Source organism: Camelus ferus, chromosome 5 (assembly GCF_009834535.1).
Source record: "Camelus ferus isolate YT-003-E chromosome 5, BCGSAC_Cfer_1.0, whole genome shotgun sequence".
In the NCBI taxonomy this organism is placed as follows: domain Eukaryota; kingdom Metazoa; phylum Chordata; class Mammalia; order Artiodactyla; family Camelidae; genus Camelus; species Camelus ferus.
Genome location: NC_045700.1, coordinates 60,581,923 through 60,608,707, shown reverse-complemented (window position 1 = coordinate 60,608,707; position 26,785 = coordinate 60,581,923). Strand labels below are relative to the sequence as shown.

At 41.6% G+C, this 26,785-nt stretch overlaps 1 protein-coding gene across 1 annotated transcript in view; it reads left to right on the top strand.

Moving 5' to 3' along the window:
* VWC2L (von Willebrand factor C domain containing 2 like) overlaps positions 1 to 15,413 on the top strand; it is a 137,209-nt gene extending 121,796 nt beyond the window's left edge. The window contains exon 3 of the mRNA XM_032479931.1: positions 13,791 to 15,413. Within this exon, the coding sequence (XP_032335822.1) occupies positions 13,791 to 13,939 (149 nt within the window). The 3' untranslated portion in view covers positions 13,940 to 15,413. The remainder of the gene's footprint in view (positions 1 to 13,790) is intronic.
* Positions 15,414 to 26,785: the final 11,372 nt, after the last annotated feature.

The following is a 26,785-nucleotide window of genomic DNA, read 5'->3' as shown; positions in this document are numbered from 1 at the left end:
GGTTACTGCTTTTGCCTCCACCAGGCTGGGTACCTTCCAACCCCACACCCTACACAGCAGCAGGAGCAATCTGGCTAAATCAAAATATGGTTATACCAACTCTACCATTTAAAAGTCCTCCAGCATCCCTGCAGTGCTAAACAGTCAAGTCCATTCTACTCAGTACGGCTTACAAGGGCTTCCAGAACCTGGCCAATGCCCTTCCTTCTCTTCCAGCTTCAGCTCCCTAGTCTTCTCCTGGGACCCTAAACTCTAGTGGTATAGAATCCCTTCCATTTTCCCAATGAGCCATAACCCCTTCTTGGCTTAAACTACTAACTTCTCCACTTCCTACTACCATCTTGATCCTTTATCAGAACTATTCCTGTTCACCCCACATGATCCACTCAGTCTTCACATCTTCCATGAAGACTTCTTCTTCCTCAGTTTTAATGAGGTTCCCTTGTACATTCTCCTATAAAATCCCCTCTCTAACTTTGTACTTGCCTCACTTCTGCTGGACGATAAGCCTCTTGGGACCTGGGGATATGTCTTGTTATGACTGTATCTGCAGGGATTTGCACAGCCTCTGGCACATAGGAAGGTTTCAATAAGTGCTTTTGAATAAATGAATGAAGTATCCTTAATAATTGACATCCTTCCATTGGCATTTCCTAGGAAGGCAGCAGATTCAGGGCCCTTTGGAGACAATGATGGGATTTGCACCTAAAATGGACCACCCTGATCTCTCTTCTCTCCACCCTCCCCACCTCTAAATTAAGAGAAAATCATTTGCCCTGGCAGGAATAAAATCAAGATTTCTAGACCCCCCGGGGGTGGTGGGGGCAGGCCCTAGCCTATAATTGTACTTTATTTATTTGCTTATCAGTGCATGAAACTATTTTCCTATTTTCAGAGAGCTCAGTAAGTTTGTCAGTAATATTTTTACCATATGAAGCCTCAATCATTTTCCTACCTGGAAATAAATATTAGTGTCTAAAGTCCATTTACATTTATGATAAAAGGCCAGGGTCCCAGTGCAAGATCTAAATGATCATACAAAACATACCGGAGACAAAATAACACCTCTGAGTGTCTCAGCCCCTCAGCGATGCAGAGAGTTCCCTTTAAAGCTCACTTTTGGAGGCTGGTTATTCTGCAGCACTTCAAGCTTGGGCTAAACTGATTGTTTTTCTGGCTTAAATTGCATCACGGACCTCAAGGAGAAGAATAGGAGCATTTGGCAAATTTACAGCCTTTACACAAAATTAACTTGAAGGAATTCCCTTAATTTTGCTTCTTATATTTTTTTCTTCTTTTTTAAAGAACTGTCCCATTTCACAGGAATTCAGAACATGGAGTGTCACACACAGGATCTGCTTCAAGCTAAAGTTCTCAAAACAACAACATGATTTTGATGTAAATTCCTTATGGATTTGGGTACCACAGCCAAAGTATAGGAGAGAAGCTGGAATAACAGAGCTCAGATAATTTTATTTATTTTCAATTAACACTCTAATTCTGTCAGCAAAACTGGCACACTCTGATCTTGGACCAAGAATCCCTATTCGGAGGACTTCCAGTCAATACAAAATAATCTGGTGATTTCCAAAGTGGCTCTACTTCCCTTGTTTTCCAGTTTGACTCCTCAGTCTACAATTTCAACCACTCCCTTGTTAATATTTCCCATTCCTTTACTCCCATCATCTCATGCCTGACAAAACCCCAAAGCTGAGGAACAGCTAACACTGAATGCAGAGTGTACACCACCTACTAAGTATCCTCAGTACCTCATGTGTATTAAGTCACTTAATAATCCCAACTATCCTATCAGGTGTGCACTCTTCCTGTTCCCAGTTCCCAGATGAGGAAATGGAGACAGAGAGAGTAAGGGATTCGTCCAAGGTCACATGGCTATTCAATGATGGCCACCTGCCTGGGGCACACGTCCACAATATCGCCGAGCTCCAACGAGAAGATCACACGAGCCATCAGACGGGTACCACAGAAAACTGTAGTCAGCATCCTCACCTGGACCCTCAACCTGTTCAATGCTTTCACTATGTTTCCCCAAGCTGCTGTCTTCTTCACTGTCTCCAATGACTGCCTCCACCCTCTTTTTCCCTTATCTTTGTACCCCTCCTACTTTCCAGAGAAAACAGAAATGATCAGACAGAAACTCCTTCAGCCTCCTACTGCCTGTGGAAGAGGTTCCCCATTTTCCATCTAAGGACACAGAATCCCATGCCCTTTTGCTTTCTAAGAGACTCTGTTCTACCAAGTATCTCCCCAACCTCCCTTTTTATGTTCAACTTCCCTCTTCCTCCCCACCGCATTCTCTCCCACCAGCATTTAAACATACTTCTTTCTCTTATCTTAATATCCTCCCTCAACCCTGGCCTCATATAGCTACTGGATGGGCTTTCTTTATGTCAATATTCCCTTACCACCCACCCTTCACAGCCTTCTGACTTTTGCCTTCACTACTCTGCAGAAAGTGTTCTTGTGAGTCATCAATAGACCTGTCTCAGCCCATATCCCATTTGCCACCTCAGCTGCATTTAACACTGCTGTCCCACTGCTCCCACCAGAAATGCTTCCTTTTCTTTGATTTTTCGGACGCCATGCACTGCTCATTTTTTTCTCCTCCCGCTTTGGAGACTTCCTTTTAGTCACCATTGTTGGCTCTCCCGTCTGCCATCCTAGGCCCTCTTTCTTCTTGCACTGCACCAAAAGCTTCTAGGGATGCCTTGTCACCTCCCCTGGCTCCAAATACCATTCATTTGCCAGGGACACCCACCTCTCTCTGCCCAGCTCAGTCAATTCCATTCTGCTACTCTTCTCCACTTAGATGACGCATGTGTGCATAAATTCAAAGTTTCTAACATAACCTCATTCTCTTTCCCCCAAATCCTGCTCCCTCATCCGTGTCTTGTATCCTTACTTAAATCAGGAACTTGAGAAGCATCTTCTACTTTATTCCATACATTTGTTCTACCACCACATCATGTTGGTTGATCTAAATATTGCTCACGTCCACTCATTTCTCTCCATTCCCATGGCACCATCCAAGTCTAGCCCACACTTTCCATGGCCTGGACTAATGTAAGAATTGATGAAATTGGTCTAAATTCTGCAACAAGGTTTTCACTCTGTTTCAACTCATTATTTACATTGAAGCCAGCGTAATCTAGTTAAGAAGTAAACCTGGTGATATCATAGTTTCAAATGCTCTTTAGATGCAATCCAAAACCCAAACTGGAGTTTTTAAAAACACTAAGAACTGGCTCCTACTTATTTCATTACTTTTATCTTTGGTCCCCCCTTCCACCAGCTCTCTACTCTGCAGTATCTCAAATGCTTCCTTGGGAGCCAAGCTTTTATTGCACTTAGGAGATGGTCATATGCAGCTCCTTTGACCCCTCACCTATCACCTCCTCAAGCACCCTTCTCTGACTTCTAGACTAAATTAAATCCCCTTAGTATGTGGGCTATTTATTTATTACAGATTTTGTCCCGTTGTTATTTATATTCAATATCTACTTCTGCTATACCCATACCAGAAGGAAATATGCCTACATAGTCAGCATTATATTTCTAGACTAGGCTCACTATACAGTTTGTGGACTATTTATTTTTACTAATTTTGTCATAATTTCTGTGTCACAGTTATTAGCTATCTACAGGCATTGTTAGATGAGCATTAAAGAAAATGTCACTTTGTTACTTAATTTATCCATGTCATGTCTAATAATACATTACCATGAAAATCACAGAAATGTCAGTAGGGCATCTTTGGTCATATGATCCACTAATGAAATAATCTGCCTATCACCTTTTTTTTCCCCAGTTGCAAGACATTTTGTGCCTTTGAACACAGAAAATGAAAACGGATAGTTTTCTGCTTCATCTCCATTATGAAACGTGTTGTGTGGATCATGCTGTGTGGTGATGCCAACTTTGTTGACAAACATATGTCCCATGCCCCTCTCTCCAAGAATGTAACTGCCATTCTAGTGTGTTCACTCAAGCGTTTTAAGGAAATGAAAATAGGTTTGCAATTTTTCATCAATGAAATAGGCAGTTTTAAAGATGATACTAAATTTGCTGTCAGAGGTAGAAAGTTTGTTGGTTCAAGAAATTCTGTTTTTTATATGAACATTAGATACAGCTGAGTAATACAATCTTTTCTAACCTGTTTCTATCCCAAAGATAAATATATATTATTTTCTTTCCAGTGATAACCAACTTGTTTTTGGAAAGGGAGGTCATTAAAGTGTCCAAAATCGTTTCAATTGTTAAGTTTCACACATGACTCTTTGATTCTCAAAGCTATCATATGGGTAAAAATCACACTTATCAAAGAAACACAATAATGACAGCTCAGAGGCTGATGCTGAAACCTGAAAGTAATTGAACCATTTAACCACCGTTTTCTTGCTCAGAATTTCTCCTCAGGAATGACCCATTGCTAAAAGCCTGTGTAGCACGCTGAATGCATGGCTGTTCGGATAAACTCTGTCTACTTTGAGACATCTTCCAAAACTCAGACTAATGACACTCTCTTCCTGGTTCCCAATGGCACGGTTTTTATCCAAGCTCTGCCTTACCCTAAAGCAGTGTTTCTTACACTTTAGCATGCGTCAGAATCATCTAGAATGTTTATTAAAGCACAGGAACACACATCCTTGGGCCGCCTACCCAGAGTTTCTGATCAGTAGGTGTCTAGTGGGGCTGGAGAATTTGCATTTCAAGGACGTTCCCAGTGATAATAATGTGGTTGATCAAGGACCCAGGCTCAAAAGCCTGGCCACTCTTAACACCTCTTCATCTCTTTGTAATTTCTATCGGACAGTACTAGCCTGAAGGAATATCACATGAGCCACACCCTGAATTTCATAGTCTCTAAATTTAGTTTCAAATTTAACCACATTTTCTAAAATTATATTTCAAAATTCATCACATTAGAAAAGTAAAAAGATGAAATTCATTTTAATAATACATTTAACCCAATATATCCAAAATATTTTCGCCCAACACATACTTGATATGAAAATATTGAGTGATTTTACTCTTTTTCTCCTATGCTCAAAGACAGACTAAATCTTTGAAGTCCAATGTCTGTTTCTGACACTTAGAGAACATCTGATTTTGGACTAGTCTCCTCTCAAGTGCTCCATAGGCACATATGACTAGTGGCTGCTATAATGGACAGATTCAAGGGAACTGGGGAATTGAGGGGCTCTGCGTGGTCTGTCCACTTCTATGACTTTTCACTATGTTTTCTCAGTTTTAAGATGTGTCTGATTGTCAGATGCACTATCAATTTCGTAACAGGCTTTTAGGGAAAAAAAAGAACAATTACATCATTAAATATACTTGTTGGTTCTAAAATGCATGCCAGTATAAGAATTCCCTATTTTTATACATAGAACCAAATATAAATATATCATGATGCACTTGTATTTCTCCTACAGCTTTGTCCTATCCCCATCCCCTCCCGCATCGGCAAGATAATCCACGTAAACCACCTAGTATTTGTGCATCTTTATTTTTCCCCCATCCTTGTATAATCCTTTACAAACACATACACAGAAGTTTGTCTATATTTGTTTTATTAAAATAGCATTTAATACCCACTTCTCTGCATAATTCCTTTCTTACTCAATAATAACTCATAAAAACCTCTGCAAGTCAGCTAAAGGCTATAATTCATTCTTTTCAATGGCTATGAAAGAGTCTATGGAGTGGGGCACCATAACTCATTCAACACTTCTGTTATTGGTTGGCATTTACACCTTATCCTGTTTTTCTTTAAGTACTAAGAAAAATGCTGTAATAAAAACAAAACTTTAGATAGACAGACAGACAGAGAGATCAACTGATCAGTCAGTAGATACCTATCATTGCCTACTCTCTTTTTTAATTAGGTTGCAATCTCTTTTAGACTTGACTTCAGACATTCACCATATCTGGGCTCTTTCTTTCCAACAAATGAAACCAGTTATCAATAGCAGTCCAAGCAAACCATTTTCAATCAATTTCCTAATGAATTCTTACACAGCCAATAACTGGTTCAAACTAATGCATCTCCCTTTAACCCTCATAAATCATGTTCTTCCTGTTCAGGTGTTTCCTTCATCTGTCTGGTTCCTGATAAATAGTAAACAAGCCTGGGTGGAAACCCACGTAATAATGATTCTTATTACTGCACATCCACTCACTTTGCAAAAAATATTCTTTGACATTAACAAGATTAATTTCTTCACTGATATTTTAAAATTAAAAAAAGAAAAATTAGACTGGGAATCAAAGGGCCTGGAATCCATTACCCATCCAAATTAGCATAGATTGTAACTCAAGTTAATAATGATAATCAGGATGATAAATCACAACATTTATTGTTAGTTCATGATAGGCACTGTTTGAAGGACTTTGCATATGTTAATTCACTTGCTTCTTCAAAACTGCCGAAAGGTGGATACTCTTATTGTTTTAATATTATTCCCACTTTATGGCTGAGGACACTGAGATCATACGTCTAGTAAATGGCAGAAGGATTGAAACACAGACAGTGTGACTCCAAAGTCCTATCTCCTCACCTAGAAAAAAAGCACTTCACCTGGGAAGTAAATATGTAGCAAATCACCTCATCTCCTCTCTCTGAACCTCAGTGCCCTCAGCTGTAAAATGGGTAGAGGAATACCAGCTCTTCCTACCATTAGGATTGCTCAGAAGAAATCTGAAAGTGATTTGAAAAACCACCGTAAGCTCTAACAAGGGGAGGTCGACTTGTTTCGGCGTGGAAGATTTGACTAAGACGATTTCATCGTTTGAAGCGAAAACTAAGCAAATAGTGTTTTAGATGACAGCAAACCAAGCCATTTTCTGACCACACACATCCCTGTGAAGGTGAGACTGGACATAGAGGGCCAGCTAACACAGACCATGAACTATGCCAGATTCTCACCACCTGCTGATTGGCCTGAAGTTAGAAAAAGAGCAGCCAGCCTCTACCTCTATCGTCCACCCTGACCGCATCCTTCCTCCTCTCGGCTCCAATCTTTGCATTTTGCTTAATTGGAGCACCACGCTGTAAATCTTACATACTTAAGGGCCCAGAAACTCTCTGGAGCCCTCACACTGAAATTTGTGTGGGAGCTCAGCAATACTGAATTTTCAAATAAAATGATTCACAGGCACCTGTAGGCCAGCCTCTGAGAAAACAATCCTTCCTGCTTCTTTCCACCTTAATCTGAGGAAGCTTTGCGTTCTTAGGCTTAATAAAATGGTTGGAAAGTAAGGTAGGAATGAGGAACTAAATGTGGGTTGAGAGCGGCACCCCAGTCTCCAGTCTGGAAACTCCCTCCCGCAACTGGAATCTCGTCACTGCTCTCCCTTAAAAAAGGCCATTGGTGGAATGTGTTACTGGGGAGGCTTCAGCCATTTCGTCCAATTTTAACTGCAATCAGCTCTAATTACTGGTCTTTAGAAACATTTTCGCCAAGATTTTAATAGTCGCAAATGGGTTTACCTGATCAGAAAGCCTATTTGCTTTTCCGGAGCTTAGTAACAACTATGAGAATTCATGAAGCCGAGAATTAAAATCAGTTAAAAGGATGAACATAATCTAATCCAATTCAACCCCAGACTGATGCCCACAAGCCTACTATTTGCTGAAACCATGATTTAGATGCCCTGCCAAATACATATAGGATGTTTATGACCTGCCACAATAGGAATCTGCCTCATTTATGCAGCAGGAAGACCGTTTACAGCCAATTTCTAAACGACACCAAGCATAAATAATAAATTTTCAAATCAAGGCCAGAAATGACAATACTCAAAAAAGGACTATTAAGCAATATGAAGTTGTGGTCGGAAGGAGGATTTTCAGGGACGCCATACCAATTTATAATCCAGAAGCCTCTATAAAATGGTCATGACCAGCCTGGGTTTCCTAATCTCTGGGAAGGAGGAGGCTTGGCTATGAAAAGGATCTGGGTCAACAAACAACAAGAGCAGGGCATCTCCTAGTGAGACATCTCAGTGTCCGCCTGGCGGCCTTCCCAGCTGATGGCTAGAACCACACTCTTTCTCAGCCATATCTGCTTCTTGGGAGCAGTTCCTGCTGTGCGCTTAGGGAGAAGAGGCTGAGTAACGCTGCTGGAGGGGCTCCATTCTCGGCCCCACACAGACTTTGTAGCCAGACCTTCCCCTTCCCAATCACCTCTTTACCTACACATATGCACACACGCAAAAACAGGAATTTAAACATCCTCGCCTTTCCCTCTAATCCACAGCATCCCAGGTGCAATTAAAACCCGGAGGAAATGAAAAGTAGTCCTACTTACAGGCAGACTGACTCCCGGGGAGGGAAGCATGGAAGACTTGTTTTGTGTCCCAGTCACTCACTCACCAGCTGTGTGCCTGAGGAAGACTTCTGTGTCTCGTTGTCTCACCTGAAAAACACAGAAAATGGTACATCATGTGAGGAAGAGATCAGGTCTTAAAAAGAACTCCAAAAGTGCTGGCTGAGTTAAGTGTTGTCAACCGGATCTGCTCCTCCCCTGGGCTTCCTACAAGAGAAAGCTGGGGAGTCAGGAACGGGGGAATGTGCGATTTTGACTGATGTTCAGAGTAAGTAACAGCACACACACTAAAAGAGATTCTACCCAAGGAAAGGGGTCAGAGTAGGAGGGCTGAAATTGAAGCTCACCCATTGTTCAGTTCCCTGCCTTTCCTCAGGTCCTTTCGTCTCCCTGGGCTTCACTTTCCTCACTTGTACAGTGGGATTCATGATAATACCTTCCAGTGTCACGGTGAATATGAAATGAGAAAACATATATGAACATGTTCTGAAAAAATTGTGTTCTAAAGGATGCTCCCTCCCTAGGTCTAGGCCCTCAGCTATGCTGTCTTGTTTCTTTACTTTATAGCATGGAATGACTTGAAACACCTTATTTTTCTGCTTTTTTGTCTGATTCACTCCACTAGAATGTCAACTCCCCAAAGGCAGAAACTCTGTCTTATTAATAGCTGTGTCATCAGGCTTAGCGTGGTCTTGTTCTGAATGAATGTTTATTTTGTCACCTGATCGCCAGACAAGCATACTCGTAGTCAGCCCTAGAAGATTTCTGAAGCAGACGAAGTTTGTCCTCACTGACTCCTTTCCCATCCACCCTAGCCTCAGAAATGAACAACCGTCTCCTTCCTATGACTGGGGAATCCTCTATGTATGAAGAATCCTCATTTCTCCCTAGAGAAGCTAAATGCCAGGTACCCATGGTCCAGCCTCCCTTGCAGCTAGGGTGCTGGAACTTGACTAGGCTCTGTCCTCAGGCTCACCTACTGCACACTTTCAACCGAAAGCTAGTGATTTCAAGAAGGACTACACAATCTCCATCCTGCCAAGACTAGGCAGAGAGCCAGCTCTACCGATGGTCCCCACAGCAGTATCCAAGGTCCTGGGCTGGTACTGATGGAGTAAGCTGCTATAACTGCACCCAAGATGTGTCATCACTTGGTTAGATCCATGGCGTGATTTTGGCCCTTGCTCCTAATTCTATTACCTCCAAGCTTGATTCTTTTGGCTATTCTGGATATTCTCTAGATACAACTTTCTTTAATTAGTGCTTTTTACATTTAAATTATCGAAGACTGGCTTGTTGCTTGGCTGACAGGATCCTCCAATTCCCCAATCTCCATCAGATTGAATGTGATCCTGGTCCACTAAGGGACCCTGACTAAGCTATCCTCCTAGAAATTACCTGCTCCCCCTCCCCAGCCCTTTTCCTTCTTCCCTCAGATCAAATTGCACATTTCCTGGTGCCTTTTCCCTTAGGACCTTACATTCTATAAGGGATGATCTGATCAGTTAATTCAAGCCAATGTGTTCATTGCTGATGCTAATTTACTATCACCTCAACAATTTAGCAGATATTTTTTAAGCCTCAGAGCAAAGGAGAAAGGAATGTGCTTTTACTATCACACAGTGTCAGGGCCTGTGAGAATTCTACTCTTTGCCTGCAATCTCAAAGGTCCTACATCCATCAACACATATCACGTATAGTCCAATGATAGGTGCACTGTGGGACAATCATATAGTGACATTGGTGCTGTTTATGGACTCAGTCTTTACCTCATGATCATAAATATGCATGCACATACACAGACGTTTGCATGCACACAGACACACAACCCTACCTACCTTTTCTCCTGGAAAGATTAACTAAGACAAATTCCTGGCATGAAGTCCTTAAGAAATTATCACTACGTGTTTCTTTTAATTAACAAATACTTCTGTATCTATATTACTAGGGCTGGGCCTGATATATATGTAAGGCCTGATCTATAATTTCAGAAAATAATTTTGCTTCCAATATATAACTAGCTAGTTTATACTATTTCACTCAGTTAGGCAAACATATACAGATTTTTTAATATTTGCTAGGTACAGAATTAGGCCTCGACCATAAAGAATAGCATATTCAATTCCTGTTTTCAAGGCGCTGACAATTTCAATCATACCTGACAGATGAGACCGCCTACATTCTTAAAGATCTCTGAGAAGATCTCACCACACTATGGGCAACTGCCACACTCAATTCTCAGTTGTCTGAGCAATTTGTGTGTGTGTGTGTGTGTGTGTGTGTGTGTGTGTTTCCAATTCCTTGAGAATCAATGCATCTTCATTTCCTCTTATTCTGGGTGTCAGAAGAGAAAAAGAACAGTTGGTCACCATTCTTCCCATAATAAGCCTTTACTCCCTGAGCGTTATTGAGTTATACCTCTGTCGTCTTTTTCTAGATTAAATAATTCCAATCCCTTTAACCTTTCCTCGGAGGTCCTATTTGCCAGCCTTCAGTTTAATCATTCACTGCTTCCCTCTGGAGCCTCTCCAAGTCTTCTGCATTAAAATCTGTTGCTTTTGCCACTGAGTTCACTCTTCTAAGCAACTTATTCTTTCACATAAACCAAGACAAAAGGAAAGCAACCCTCAGATATAAAAGGGAGAGAGTAGGTAGAAGGGAATTCAAGTAGGACACTCACATGCTCAGAGCAAATCAGCATTTGCTGTCACCACTATCAAGGAGAAAGGGCCAAGACCCGAAGAATCTCTAAATAGTGCCAACCATTTTGCTTGACAAATATCTAAATTACTTTTAAGCAGATAAGGCTATTAACAGCAAACTTGAGGCTTGCTTTAGTTACACCTGAAGTTCTCAGATGAGTGCTAATAAAATCGCTCTTAATAAGATCAAACAGGAGTTTCTGACTCTCTGAAGTACTTCTGGCTGCCAAGCAGACTGTCCAGAGGTTACTATGTTATTCTGTTACTCACAGGCAGTGCCTTTGACTGGGAAATCCTGGCAAAGCACAAAGGATCCTTCTTGCACTCTGTCAATCAATATAAATTAATATTTCCTGAGCTGAGAGGGCAGGAATTCTAAATGACTCTTAAGAAATGATGTATAGAGGCGGATCAAATACATGCTGATCACTGTATGGTACCAACATATGCAGAAGGGGGCAGACGTGAAACCTGGAGCCATAGTCAAAAGTCTCTTCAAGATAAGCATGGTGACTTGTCAGATTTCTTTCTACCGAGATCCCTTACTGCCTTTTCCTCTCATTGTGCCTCTGAGATGAACTTGCCCTCTGTGAGTCAGTCGAGTGCCTCTACTCACACACACACACATACACACAGAGTTAAGATTCTACTGACACATATTTCCAAATCCTCTCAAGAAACTAGGAAAACTCCCTGAATAATATTCTGCCTGTTTCAGAGACTTCTTTGTTTTGAAACCACTGTTTAGGAAAAAAAAAAAAAAAGATTTTCCCATCTGGAAAAGTTAAAAGTATACAATTTGTGTGAAAAGAGTTGGTTAGATGTGGGGAGGTGGAGCGAGAGAACTGCTGGCTCCCCTGGGCAAACAGGGAGCTAGTGCTCCTCTAGTCCACATTCTGAAGCCACTGTGGCTCTGGTCAGCCCCTGTCTGGCCGAGAACTGGCAGGGCTGAGAGAGGTCTGTCAGCGGCAGTCCTGGGAGGACCAGCTATACTCCGAAAAAGTCTCCTTGCCAAGTTCTCTCAAGACGCTCTCAGTTCTGATAACAGAACAAATGCATGACTTGGTGTGGAATTTTCCCGGGAGGTGTAGTCCCAAAGACAGTCCAATCTATCAAACAATGACTTAAACTCTAAGACTAATGGAATTAATAACGTGATCTTTAAAGAATCAGCAGTTTAGACGGCCAAGAACTTATAACCACAGCATCTTAACAAGAAGCGCCCTCCTGGGTGAAAACAGACAATTCGCTAAGCTGTTTAATTATCAGCGTTGACTCATTACATCCCTCCTACTCTCGCTGCTCTTCACAGCCCAGGCACACGCCGAGGTGCGTGTCCACCAGAGAGCAGGAAACACACAGGCACACAAAGGCCAGTGCTAAGTGCAGGCACAGTTCAGCTCTGGGAGCTCTAAAACCGTGCCCAGTAAAGCCATAGCATATTAAACAGTTCTGTGTTAAGAAATAGATGTTGTAATGGGATAATTACCATTATTACAAAGGCAAGATCCCAATTATGAAGGGAACTACAAATCGCCCCTGATTTCACTTATTTGATGGTAAAGACAGTCTTGTAAATTCTTACCAAGTGGTAAGAAAGTGAAAGTAGGGCGCTGATACTGATGTATGTTGCCATGTTACTTTGTAGTGGCCGTGGCAAGTGGCTAGCAATGCTGGATGAATAAATCACAAGCAGACACAACTCAGGGCTCCCTCTCTTTATTCAAATACGTACTTACACAAAATCGTTTCAAAGAAACAGCAGTTTCCACCACCCACCATAATCCACTGCAACTTGGGAAGCAATTTTTATCCCACTCGAATTTGAGAAATAAGATCACCAATACCAAACACTGGCATTTCTACACTGGGAAGGTTAAAAGGAAATATAAACAACAACAACAAAAGTGAGAAAATAAATAGAAGGAAATGAAGAGAAAGGGGAGAAAAACAAGAAGAAAGAAAACTGAGATAAGTGAATGTATAAAACATCCGTCTATAAAGAGCAAGTAACATTTTCAGTAAAGCTTTTTTGCATCTGAAAAAGTAAAACAAAATTCCTGCTGACTTTCAAAAGCCAACCCTTGGGTCATTCTTTAAAAAAAATAGCCAGCAGATTAGAGGAACTCCATTTATAAAAATCAAATAAACGAACCTCTAACAAACCTTGTTTGGGACATGAATAAATCATTTGGTCATGAATTATTCATTGTTATCAAGAAACAGGCTGAAGGTTCCAGGAACTGGGCTCAAGGAGGTACTGAAACCAGGGAGTGAGCGAGTTCATTGGCTCACACCCACCGTGGGAAGGGAGAGGACGGGCCACGGGGGACTGGCAACTGCTGCAGACCATTTTGGACCCCGACTCAAGGTTCAGGAGACACCCTAGTAGCCTTTCCATCCCAGAGCATAAAGCAAATAAGAGTTAAATCCACAGAACCTCACCTCAGAAAACGGCATGTACTTGGTAACAGACAATAAGACTTTTTGAGCATTAGATCTTTTTTCTTTCAAATGCATCACACACATGGGGAATATGAGCTGTGTGCAACAGATAGGAGGAATTGAAAGTTTGCATTTAAAGGAGAGCTAGAAAATTCCTTAAAGATACACTGTTAAGAGTAGTCTGACCTACTCATTCATGGCTTTCAGGTTTGGACTTTATATTGGGGTGGGGGAGGGAAGAAAGGGAGCCTCTTAGATTTAATCAACTAATCCACGATCGTATGTGTTCCAGGTCCAAACTGCTTTGCAGGAACTACGATAATTCCGGCTGGCATTGAAGTGAAAGTGGATGAGTGTAACATCTGTCACTGTCACAACGGGGACTGGTGGAAGCCTGCTCAGTGTTCCAAACGTGAATGCCAAGGCAAGCAGACTGTGTAGAACAGATTCCCAACCGATGACGAGTTCTTAGGAGAATATGCTATGGCTTCGACACTGCACACGTTTGAAACAAGACAGAACAAACAAACTCCTGCCAGCTACAACAGGGTCACCAGCAAAACCTTCTAGGGTTGACAAAAGTGAATATTTTACTAAGAGGAAATTTCTCTTTCTTTCTTGCTATATAAAATATACATAGTATATAGCTATAAAAACCGCTTTTGTAATTATCCATGCTTGATGGTGACTTGACATCTGGATTTCTGGGACTAGAAGAAATAGCCTCATAGGGGCTCCTTCTCTGGTGACATCTCTGGCCTGCCAGCTCATCATCAACTGATTTACTCCATTTTTTACTCTTCTGTAAACATGGCATTTTTTGCTCTTGTAGTAATTTTTTCCTCTTTGGAGTCTAAGGGGCCAGATTTGACTGCAAAGTAAAGTTCTGAGTTGTGTCAAACGAGCTTCGGTAAAGCAATGTCAGTAGGGAGGACCCTTCCTGACCAGGAAGATGCAAAAGCATCCAACCAATCGCCTCCCTCGAGGGAGTCACGCCCTGCAGGGTCAGGAGAGAGATGCGCAATGGACAGACCCACTGCTGGGCTGGGTGGGGAACCGGCGCGTGGTGCATTACGCAGGGGCTCACAATTCGATTCTTAGAAACCACACGTTTTATACACCAAACCTGGAAGCTGCCAATCAAAAAGTAATACATGAAGAACACCATAAGCTTGACTAAAGAATCCAAAGGGAGACAGGTAGTCAGAATTGCAGCGTTCATCACCAGACTCTCTCATGATGCTGAATTTAAATTCGGCTTGTAACTAAACACACTCTGAACCCGCTCTGTCACCTGGCGTGGCAAACACCAGAACCAGGGTGAGTCACCCCACTGTGAATCTGAATCCTTCTGAACACTTCTGGCTTTTGAGTTCAGGTCTGGCTGAAAGCCAGTAGTCTACACAGGCAGTCTTTCCAGTCCGGGACTATGTCTGCCGCATTATAGTAACAGCCGCTCAGCCCTGTGTCTAAAACCCTGATTCAGGACACTCTTTCCACCTCAAGTGCTGATTTAAATTAAAGATTAGGGTAGAGGAGTCTTGCACAATACAATTCCATTTATTGAACTTCTTTTTTAAATGTATATATTAAATACTGAACAATTAAAGTGAACCTTTGAAGAGACTCAAGGTTGCCCTGGTAATGCTGCTAGTATAGTAATAGAAAAAATAAAACACACAGGGTATCTGACGCCACCTGGATTCAAGTGCAAATTTAGCAAATTCTGAAACCACATGGCATAGCTAGTCATTTATTCCACTCTCTGTCGATAACCCTGGCGAGATCTGGCAGGGTCCTTGAGGAAACTTGAAGGTTGTCTTCATTGTCGACGTTCTTTCCTTTTCTGCTCCCCACCCCCACCCTGGGCTTGGCCACAGCTCCTGTGGAGTACTGCATTCCAGCACTATTGACATTTGGGGCCGATTAATTGTTGTCTGGAGCTGTCCTGCGCATTTTTAGGGTGCTTAGCAGCATTCTTGGCTTCTGTCCACTAAAAGCCAAGAACAGCACCCTAACTATCATAACAGAATGTCTCCAGACATTGCCAAATGTCCCCGAGGTGTGGGAGATGGGCAAAATTTCACCTGGTTGAGAACCAGTGGTCTAGAATAATCAGTATAAAGTGGGTTTCTACCCAGGGGACAGACCAGGCAAGGTCTGGCTGAGGCTGGGGCTTTGCTGAGCCTCTGAGCCCTTCCAGATGGGCACCATCAGCAGCCCCGACGGGGCGAGTCAGTCTCCTCCCAAGGGAGTGATGCTTCTACGCCACAGGTCCACCCTCAGGACACACATTTCTTTAGTCTCATCAGCTGGGTTTTCATTTAAAATTGTCAAGCCTCTCCTCCCTGGAAACACCTCCTGTCATCAAGAAAGAGTTGTCATTTTCAAAATCAATGTGTTGACGAGTTGGACCTGACACTTCTCACGCACACCGTGCTCGTGTTATGACACAAGTAGCCACGCCGGCGCCATCCGAGGAAGAACATCGAGCCACCTTCCCTTAGAACACCAATTTGCATCAAGGTTGGTGCTTTTCAGTTGCCACCCTGGATACATCATATAGACAGTCATGAATCATTCATGAACAATTCTGCATGATTTATTCCTGCACTCCAAACTAAAGGCACTCCACACTTCAGCCTGTGTCTGGACAGAGATGTATTATAGAGCTTTCTCTGCCCTGAGGTTGCCTATTGCGAGCTTCAAAAATCTACACTCTTGGAAAGAAATAATCATAATAATAAATGACAGGAATAAGGTTTGAAACCCAGAAAACATCATTAATAGAGCCATGTAGCATAGTACCCCATCTATTATTAAGGAGTTACTATGTCCTTTTTAGGAAATAAAAGGAGAGAACAACTGGGAAGCCAGGGTACAGAAATTTTGCATCAAAGTCTTGGCACAGTGATGGTCACAGCAAGAAGTTTCTGGAATGGAGTATAACATCCAACAAGAAATTCTCTTCAGAGAGTTTGCAGAATGAAGGCTGCTCAGCGGCCTCTGTTACCAACCAGAGAGAGGGATTTTTTTTTTTTTTTTTTTTTTTTTTTTGTCCTCGGCTCCTACCCCCACCCCCTCCAGAGTTTCACTACAAGCTGTTTCCTTTAAGACTCTGTAGCACTGACATTCTCCCCCTTTCGGGAGAGATGAACCTATACTGTGACAGAATTTCTCATCAACTGATAAACATTTTACAACTTCTTTCTGCCCAGGTCACTGAGAAATTCTTTCCAAACTCTGTAGAGTTCTGGTCTTATCTGTGGTTGTTGTTTTTTGATTTTTTTTGTTTTTTCCTTTTGAAAGCTCTGTTTGCAGCCACCCTGTCACATCCACCCTCCTATTTCTCCTCTGCCTTTGGTTCTTGGCTTTAACCACAGCTCTGTTTAAATAAGGGAGCAACATCCGGTTTGTTAGCTGATGCCTGTTAAAAAACGATTCAGTTCCTAAAATCTTTGAAAAACGGTGTGCCTGAAAACTCATGAGAAAACAAACAAAACTTAACATTAAACTGTAAAAAAGGGGATTCTAGCAACAATATTTGATGTGTAAAAGAATATATTATTAAAAAATTATTTTGTTAAATATAAAGTGTGTTAACCAGCAAATGCTGTTTGTGGACTATTTCTCTTCCTAAATTTCTCCCTTTTCCCTGCTCTTATCCTTTAATGACTCATTCTCAGGGACTCCTAGCTGACCAAACATGTGTCATTAGAGCTCTATTCGATTAGAATTAAGCGTTAGCTTTAGCAATGGCCAGTGTACACTTTTTATTTTTCATTATGTAAGGCAAGGTTGACTTTGGGATCAGAGAGGAACTCAATACACCAGCAGTGAGAGCGTAAGTGTTGGGAACAATACTTCCCTGACCCGTATCCACGCACACTACTAGTGATAACCTGTAATCACTGACACCTGCTCTGTGGCAGCCCCCGTGCTATGCACTGAACCCGCAGTGTTCTGTTCCATCCACACAGCACACCTACCAGGAAGGGACTCTTATTATCTCTGCTTTGCTGTTAAGGAAACCAGGATACAAAGAAATCAAATGCTTTGCCCAAGCTCACTGGATCCTAAGTGGCAAAGCAGAAATTTTTTTACTGTAGAAGTTTTTAAACATGCACAAAAATTGAGAAAACTGTCAAAGTAACCATGGAGTAACCATTGCCCAGATCCAACAGTGCTGAAGATTTTGCATAAGGCTTCAACTCTTTTTTTCTTTAGTATTTGAAAGCAAATATCAAGTATATCATTTCATCCCTACATCTTGCACTATTTATCTCTTTGAAAACAAAGGGACAGGTTTTTTTTAACCAAACCTAATAACATTAATAATTATTTCTAAATATCATCTCATATCCAGTTTATATTCAAATTTCTTAGATTTTCTAAAATATGGGGGAGAGAGAGTGCCTGCATGAGCCAAACCGTCCATAACATTGCATTTGGCTATTACGCCTCCGAAGCCCACAGCAGGAATTTGAACCCTGCCCACTGACAGCTGTGAACTCTCACAAACACCTGGGCTGGCTGTCATTGGAGGTTTTGTGCTGGGGAAAATCACTCCTATACAGTCCATGTTAAACTCCCTCCTAGACACTGAGCAAGCAACGAGCAACAGGCTTTCTACCAACTGATTTCCGAGGGGCAACAAAGAACCCAGAGCAAGAACCACCACCAACGACCAGCACCCAGAGGATGCTGCCTTTTACCCGTGTGTAAGCTTTTCTCAGGGAGTAAGAGTAAACTGTGATTTCCCTTCTCTTTGAGACAAACATACTGCCTAGTAACAGAGTAAGGTTGAACAATACTCTATAAATTGCCATCATCATCTGCACTGTTAGAGGAAGAAGGAAAAAAGCCAACCACCAAGAAAACATCAGCATGGAGTCCCCACACACTTGTATACACACCCTGCCTCTCCACCAGCATTTTCTTAAAACAAGATTAGACTGTCTTGCTTTTCAGTTTCCCATGTGTTCAGTTCTCCGCTCCCAATATCCCTTGCCAGGGATTGTTTACAGTTCATTTCTGATTCAAGTTTCCTGGAAGGACACATCAAAGCAGAGGAAAGAAAGCTATGAGCTGTGACAGAGTCCTAGGTTTGTCATTATTTCAAGGTTTATGTTGGGAAACCACTCTTTTAAAGAAAGGTACCTTCCTGATTTTGAAGGACAGATGCTGTCTGTGCGCTGGCAACCTCACCTATACGCTTTTAACCCATTTGGAAAGGGTTTATATCTCAAATTGGGCAGGGAGGTGACAGTCTGACTAATAAGCCTCAAACACCTGTTTCTTCCTGGTCAACCTCAAACATCCACAAGGTATATTATTCTTTTGATGAGTTGGTACCAGAGTGCCTTTCATAAAATAAGTTACATCAATTGAGTTAAAGAAATTTCTTTCATTTAATTTTAAGGACTCAAAATTAGTTTTATATTCCAGACATTTTCAGTTGTGATAATGATTTGATGACTTTTCTCTCGAAATTGGAAAATCTTGAACTCACCGTTCTTTGAAGCCCAAACTCCAATTTAATCCCAGAACTTGCCTTACTCTCTGGCTTTTAAAAAGCTATACTTATTAAGTTTGAGTTGTAGAAATGTTCATATGAATAGTTATGAGGTGGGGGAGGAATATGGATACAAATTACCACATCTTGCACCCCTTCTGTGAGTCAGACACTACATTGGCTACTTTACATGAGATGATTTACATTCATCAGGTCAACTACTCTCGTAACTATCATGAAATCTTGAACTGGCATTCCCATTTTGCAGACTGACACAGTGAGATTTAGAGGTTTTGTGATTTTCTTGGGCTCACACAATTAGAGCCAGAACTAGTTTTATGTCAGAGTTGTAAGTATTAAACAGAGCATTACCCATAAAATAGCTTAGAATAGAGTCTGGCACATAAGAGTATTGGGTGTTAGCTATCACTATGAGGATTGGCTACAGTGTGGTAAGAGAGACCTCATGGAGAAGGCAATCCTGGGTTTGGATCATGTAGCTTGAGTACAAGTTGGGCAAGAATTTAAGGGATGATGCTATAGCATATGAAAAATGAATAGTGTCTTTGGAGTGTGACAAGCAGTTAGGTGTGACTTGAGAGTGAAGTCGCAGGTGGTGGGACACAGTGAGAGATGTGTCCAGGAAGGAAACCTGGTTGTCAGGTGATGGAAAATCACGCTAAGAAAATTGGACCTGGTTTTTGCAGATTAATTAACATCAAAAGAGGGTGACACAGCCTTACGTAAGTCTTGGAATAATGATTATGACAGCAGAGTGATGGATGAGTTGGGGTCTGGGGAGAGGGATGGAGACACTAATGAGAAGCAATACAAGAGTCTAGGAAAGAATAATGAGGATCCAATCTGGTTGGGGCAATAGGACTTCAAGGAGGATCAAATGGGATTCAAGAATTAAAATAGCCCTCACTTCTAGTTCATATGATCAGAAGGATATTGATGCTTATAGCAACCATGAAGAACATGAACACCCCACGTTCCTGGGGGTGGTGCTTGCCAGATGAAGAACCTGGTAATGGCAAGGCATTTAAGCTCAATCTCAGATTCACTTGTCTCCAGGACAGCCCACTCTGTTTCTATTTGCCAATTCTATTTTCATCCTGGTGTGAAAATTGCAATTTGAATAGCCCAAGACCTCCACTGGCCACACACTTTTTCATAATATTCTTGAAATGGAAGTCAAAGGTAGGACTGGCAAGAACAACAGAATGATTTACTAATTTGTGGTAAATATTAACTTCACATCATGGTGAAATCATTGCTTTTGCATATTATGATACAAACTGGTTATACATTTCCTTCACACCTCTCTCTGTTCATGCCCCTTCCAGAATATAAAATGTCAGCCTTATTTTCATAGTGTTGTTCACCAGGGTTCTGGAAATTCAAAAAAGGAATATTTTAGCCATCTGCTGTGGCCTTTTCTATTTTTTTTTTTTTCCCCTTTCAGAACATATACGATTAAGTGGCAAGTGAGGTCCTGGGAGAGCCTTTCAACTTGAGATTTCCAAGGATGCCCACCCTGTTCCCATTACATTTTTCTTGGCCTTTGTTTGTTTTTTGGTTTCATTACCCTTTTAATTAATCACAACATTGGGTCAGCCAGACCTATTAACTGCATTTCTCATTTAGACCTTTCAGAGATGCAGTCGCAGATGCAATTTAATTTGTTGACCCATGATCGATAGCAATTAATAGCATCTCTTTAATCTTGTTGAAATGTCTGTCTCTGGCTTCCAGTAGCTACCATCTCAAGGGAAAGGTATGCACACACACAGGTTATTCAGCTTCTAGGCAGTAGCTGCCCCCAACCACCTACTCTTCTCATGACTTAGTAGCCATTTTGGAAGTCATCATTCTCCAGAGCCTTTTCAATTATCATAAAAAAAGTTCATCTGGACTCTCTTATCTGATTCCTCCACTGCAAGTTCATTATGCAAATGAACTCTGAGAAAAATACTATCAAGGGCTTTTTTAATTCAGAAAAATAGATTTGACTTTTTAAAGTGCATTATGTTAAGTAAAAGCTCGGGTTTCCTGGTTCTTCCCCATGTTGTCTTGTGGTTAACGCAGTCACTGCAATCCAGAATTCTCCTTTTTATCTGTCACATTAAAGAGTTTATTCAATCACTCAATAAATAACGTTTCAGCTAGGAAATGAGGCACTGTGGTTAAAACTAAATAAGGCTTTTTTTTTTTTTCCTGCTCTCAAGGAGCTTACAGTTTGATGGGGCAAACAGCAGGAAAAGTCCACAACACCAGAGAGGGGCGTGCTGTGCTCTAGGTATGAACAGGTACGCTGGGGATATTTGCAAAAGGCGAGGCATCTTCCTGGAAGTAGCCCGTGCCCTTATGCAGTTTATAAGATGAACTTTCTACTGATGCAGCTCAGACCGTGTAACTGCCCCCATTTTGCTAATAAAATCCATCCAAATCAGTACATGTTTGCCTGACACCAAACCAAGGACCCTGAGGTCACCTTCATATGGTGAAGGAATAACCTAGTTGCCTTGGTGCCATCTGCCCTTTTCTCTGAAGTCTGCTTACTGACCAGTGGAACTCACTGTCCTTTACCCCACTGGGGGTACTCAATACACTGCTTTTTATCAAAAGTTGTCCTTGCACCTCAGTAGGAATTTGGGTGATGCCATCCTTCAATGGTATTTACATTTTGGGCTTCATCTATGGACTCATTACTTGGTACTAGACTCAACTGTGGAATGGGAGCCAGTGGCCCCTGTGAAAGCATCAGAAAGCAAGCAAGAGGTGGACTGTTGAGCAAGAAGCCCTTTCCAAATGTTCAGAAATGACCATCTCAGGATGACCACGTGCTCTGCAATCTCACAAGATAGCCTTAAAACCAACTGTCAGGAAGTGTCCTGTGTTACAATTTTACAAACAGATAATAAAAAAAGGTGCTAGACAACCTCTTATAGAGAAGATTTGCAGTTATTTGATATATAAATATAAGGCATATGATTTATAAGCAGCAAGTAGAAAATGTCTAAGGTGCGTGCATGTGTATTTGTGCAAGAAGTGTAAAAAGTGCAGGACTATGTATCTATAGAAATGTAAGCGGTTATAGACATGCTGGTGGGCTGAAGGCTGTGTCATTAAGATCACATACTTGCTACGTCTCCGTAGAGCTAGAACTTTCTTCTCCCACTTTTGTACCTAACAACTGCAGGCTTGTTTGGCCTACAGGAATTCTTATCCCACCTTTGCCTTGCTGTGAAGCATTTCATTAGTTCTGCCTGTTCATAAATTTAATTCCCCATCCCTAATCATTTGTGGTTCATGTGGTACACTGCTTTCAGAGGGAGGCTGCACACAAGTGAAGGAGAGCTGTGGAAGGGAAGGAAAATCAGGCTGCCATGGAACCTAAAGTCATTGTGCTGACAATGATAAGTGTATAAAAAAGAAAACGATTCTTATCTAAATGTGTAAAATATTAACACAAACATAGTTGGGGTTTTTGTTTGATTGCTTTTGTTCAGGTTGGTTTTTGTTGGTTTCTTTGTGTTTTGCACCTAGACAGTCATTTTTTTCTGTTCAAGAGTACTTTTCCATGTATCTGTTCTGTTTACTACTTGATGTGGTCCTGCAGGGCAGCAGGGCTAGAAGGTGAACAGAGGGCTTCCCTGTGTATCCAGATACACAGACGATACCTGTGTGCAATCAGAAGAGACTGTTCTCCAAGGAAGAGAATGTTCTCTAAGCCGCTTCACTTGTTTACATAAAGGGCACTCCTATCCCGCTGGTTGGGCTGGATGCCACTTTAGTTTCTCCAGAGAACCCAGCAATGTTCCAGGAGGTTCTCACCACACAACTGACTGTTTCTCAGCCTGACAAGTATTCTGCCTTTCAGGAATGTTAACTTTAATTGCCCTGAGTTTGCTTTAGATCCCCAGTTGTACCTTCCGGCTCATAACAGCTCAACACAGCACACTTTGGATATAAATAGTAGTAGGAGAGGCCCTAGAACCACTTAAGAATGAGAGCAGAGTCAACCAGCGTTCCATTCCCCACTCCCTTTTGTCCAGCACCTACTTTTTATCAGCAGCCAGGCCACTGGCTACCAAAACTCCAGTGTCAGCAGCCTGTAAGAGCTTCGTTAGGAGATTACTGAGTGTCTTTAAAAAAAAAAAAAGAACTTCAGCTATCCTCCCATGAGTGGGGATGGCCAGGGTCACAGTGGCAAAGCTGCAAAATGAGATGTCCAAAAAGCATAAAGTAACTTTCAAAAAATCGGACTGTGCACAGAATTGTGCTATTTCACAACACCAGTGCAGCGTGCAGGGGTACCTCCCTTCTTTGCACTTGCAGAAGTAAAACCAGAACAGACATCTCTAATTGCACATTCCATCCCATTGATTTGCTCTCACAGAAAATGGGAGGTCAGCCATCAAACTCATATGCCTATTGAAATGTACATATCAATCCACTGTATACATAGACTGCTATACAGCACCATACAGTCCTCTTTCTCTCTAGCTGTCTTCTGGAGAAATGAGAGGGCACGTTGGAAATGCATCATGCACGCAACCAAATACAACTTAGAAGCGTGGTCTCTTACCCTCTGCTCCAGCACGCAGTGAGATACAGATTTTTAAAACTATTTTGCTTGGTTTGAGCAATTGCATCCTTAGCTTCATCAGACTTGAGGTTGAACTAAATAATCTCACCCCAAGTAATTTTCTTTGAGACCTGATTTATGTCTATTGAGCTGAATCAAAGAACCTGGATCACTGTGAAGACCTAGTTCTTAATGGCCTGGTAGATATTGCCAGAATCATGTTTACAGGGCCAAATGCTTTCTTCCTTTATATAAAGGATGCATTGTAAGTGAATTGTCTTTTTTTAAGCTTCTTATTGACTTACACTACACTGACATAAAAGCACACATATTACAATGCTTATGACATGGGATATAGAGTGTAACACTAGCGCCCCAGAAGTCCCCACGAGTCCCCTGCCTCACCACCACTAAGGCAAACCCCCATCAAGAATGGCTCAGCTTCCAAATAACACAACTCACTTTTGCCTGCTTTGAAGCTCAGTGTAAACAGAATCAGACAACAGGTATCTTTGGAAGCTGGCATCTTTCATTCAGCATTTCATTTGTGAAATTTATCTTGTTGCATCCCTTTATTTTCTTTATGAAAAAGGAGATTTGATTTCCTTGACAGAGCTATACCCCTTTATTTCCTAGGAGAAATGTAATTATTAATATTAAAAAAATCTAAAATCTCACCCAAAGATCAGAGATTATGGGGAAAAATTCTCTATAAACATACATTTTTTTTTGCTTCTTCTAGGGATTTCAAAATGTACATTAATTGAGGAATGGATGGACTCCCACATCAGGAGTCGCTTCTAAGCAGAGGTCAGTGTGGAAGAGCACCAGCGGTGAAGCGAAGTCTCTGTTTGAAGGAGAGGGCTTGTCCTTCATTATAGCATTTCATCACTTCTAGCTGAACTTGTCATTTAATCCCTGGCTCCTTTCAATTGTCAGTCAAGTCTTACACTGGCCTAGAAAGAGAGGCAAGTCTCCCTGACAAGTGAGCTCAGAAAGGTCAGATCTGAACAGAGGCAGAAAAAGCGTCAAGCATCAGGACATCCAAGGTAGGGTCACTGGAGACTAGAGTAGGTGTCAAAGCACTCCCCGAGGGGGACAGCTCATCCTAGCAGGAACGCTGTGCTCGGTCGTCTTTGCCTGGAGCACCTGGACCGACCCCACTCCTCTCTCCCTCCTTCTCTTTTCCAGCCCTCAGTTCTCAGCCTACAGGGCACGTCTTAGGGAGCCCCAGCTTCACACTCTGATTGGGTCAGGTCCCTCAGGATGGTCTTCCCTAGCCTGCTGGACTTCTCCTTTTGGAAAACTTATGACTCCAAAAGTAAGTTATTTTTCAACTGTCCCTCCCTCCAGACTGTAAATTGATGAGGCACTGAGCCATGTGCCTGGCAAGTAGCAGATATTCCTCTAATATTTCCCGAATGAGGGAACAAATCAAGGAACAAAATTTTAAAAATACTGCTGGCATCCTCAAGAGACAAAATGAATTTTACCCCCCAACTTTATGATGTGTTTCCTTCTTCCTGATTTTCTTATGGCAGGAGAAATATGTTAAGTCTCTCTAAACAAACAAGCCCTAAAATTCTTGAGTGTCAAATAAATCCACTTCTTTCTAAACACAAAATGTTTCCTCATTTCCGGGAATACGTGCATTATAGCTTCTTTAAATTAGAGGTCCAGCTGCTCAGCATTTTGGTGCCAAAACCCACCAAATGAAGAGAAAATCAGTAGGACAAACACATGTGCTTAAAAAGAAGCATATAACCCCATCTCAGAAAATGGATCCATGGAGTCTATCAAATGACATCTTTAAAAAAAAAAAACTTGTAATGTGCGTACCCTTCCTCACAGCTTACGGATCCACTGAGGAAGAAGTATTTGGCAGAGAGAGGAGACAGCTGAATTCTTGTGTGCTTTTACCTTAACCTCCTGCTTCTTCAGGAAAATGAGACCCTTTGGCCTCTTCTTTCAAGATTCTTAGATTGCGAGGAAATTTACTAAAATGATCAGGAGAGCACGACGACACCAAGTGCTCGGGCTTGCTTCAAAGTGATGCAGATGGTCGCACGACAGGCTCAGTTTATGCAGTTCTGGATGAACAACACGACCGAGTGACAGTCTGATTTGCCAGGTACAATAAAGTGAAAACAATTTTTATTCTGCCTTTTTTTTTTTTTTTTTTAGAGGTGAGAAATTCCTAGAATGCCAAAACTGGAAGACCCTCAGAGGCTGTGAATTTCTTAATCTTATGGGCATTAATTATTACCAATAATTTACACATAAAGGTAGTTGCGTTTCTAATAGTTAAAATGAATTCATAATGCATATTATTACATGTGACAGCAACAATCCTATAATCCTGGAGGTGCAACCAGTTCCCAGAAACTTTTAACCAGTATCTTAAAAAGTTAAGCTGAAACTTGGGACCTTAGGACCTTCCTTCTTCTCTCTCTCTCTCTCTCTCCCTCTCCTTGTCCCTCTTTCTCTCTCTTTCTCTTTCTCTAACACAATGCTTGCTCTTAAAACCTGTTTCCAACCTATAAGTGGCACAGAGGGTACTGAAATTAAGAAGACTTCCAAGGTTTTTTTTTCCAATAATATACCAACTTATTCAAAATCCTCAGCCAAAGGAAATCTTACGTAAAACTATTAAATGTATTCATTTAACTCCAAGACAATTTAACAAGCATTTTAAATCATTTACCAAAAGGAAGGCATGGGGCTTCATGTTGAGGGTACTAAGATGAATACAAAATGGTCCTTTTCTCAAAAAAGTTAGAGCCCAGTGAAGTAGAGACAGAGAACAGTCAATAAAATTTCAATATATAGAGGTTTGCCCGGGATGTGATGGAGCATAAAAGAAGATTATTTTGCATTGGATTTTAGAGAAGGCTTTCTGGACAAAAAAGATGCTGCAGCTGAGTCTTGCAAGGTGAACAAGGGTAACTGGATGCGGAGAGAGAAAGTGCTGTTGTGGCCAAGGGAACTCCACGGACAAAGACGCGCAGTGAGGGGCAGTGCTGAAAGCGGGGAGCGTTAACCCGCACATCCGTGGTCCGCCCGGACTGAGAGGTGGAGCTAATAAGGCGGGTGCAGGCCAAGTAGGGGAGGATCTTGTGAACCCTCTTAAGAAGTTAAACTTCAGCTGACAGATGTTAGGAAACCACTGGGAGATTCC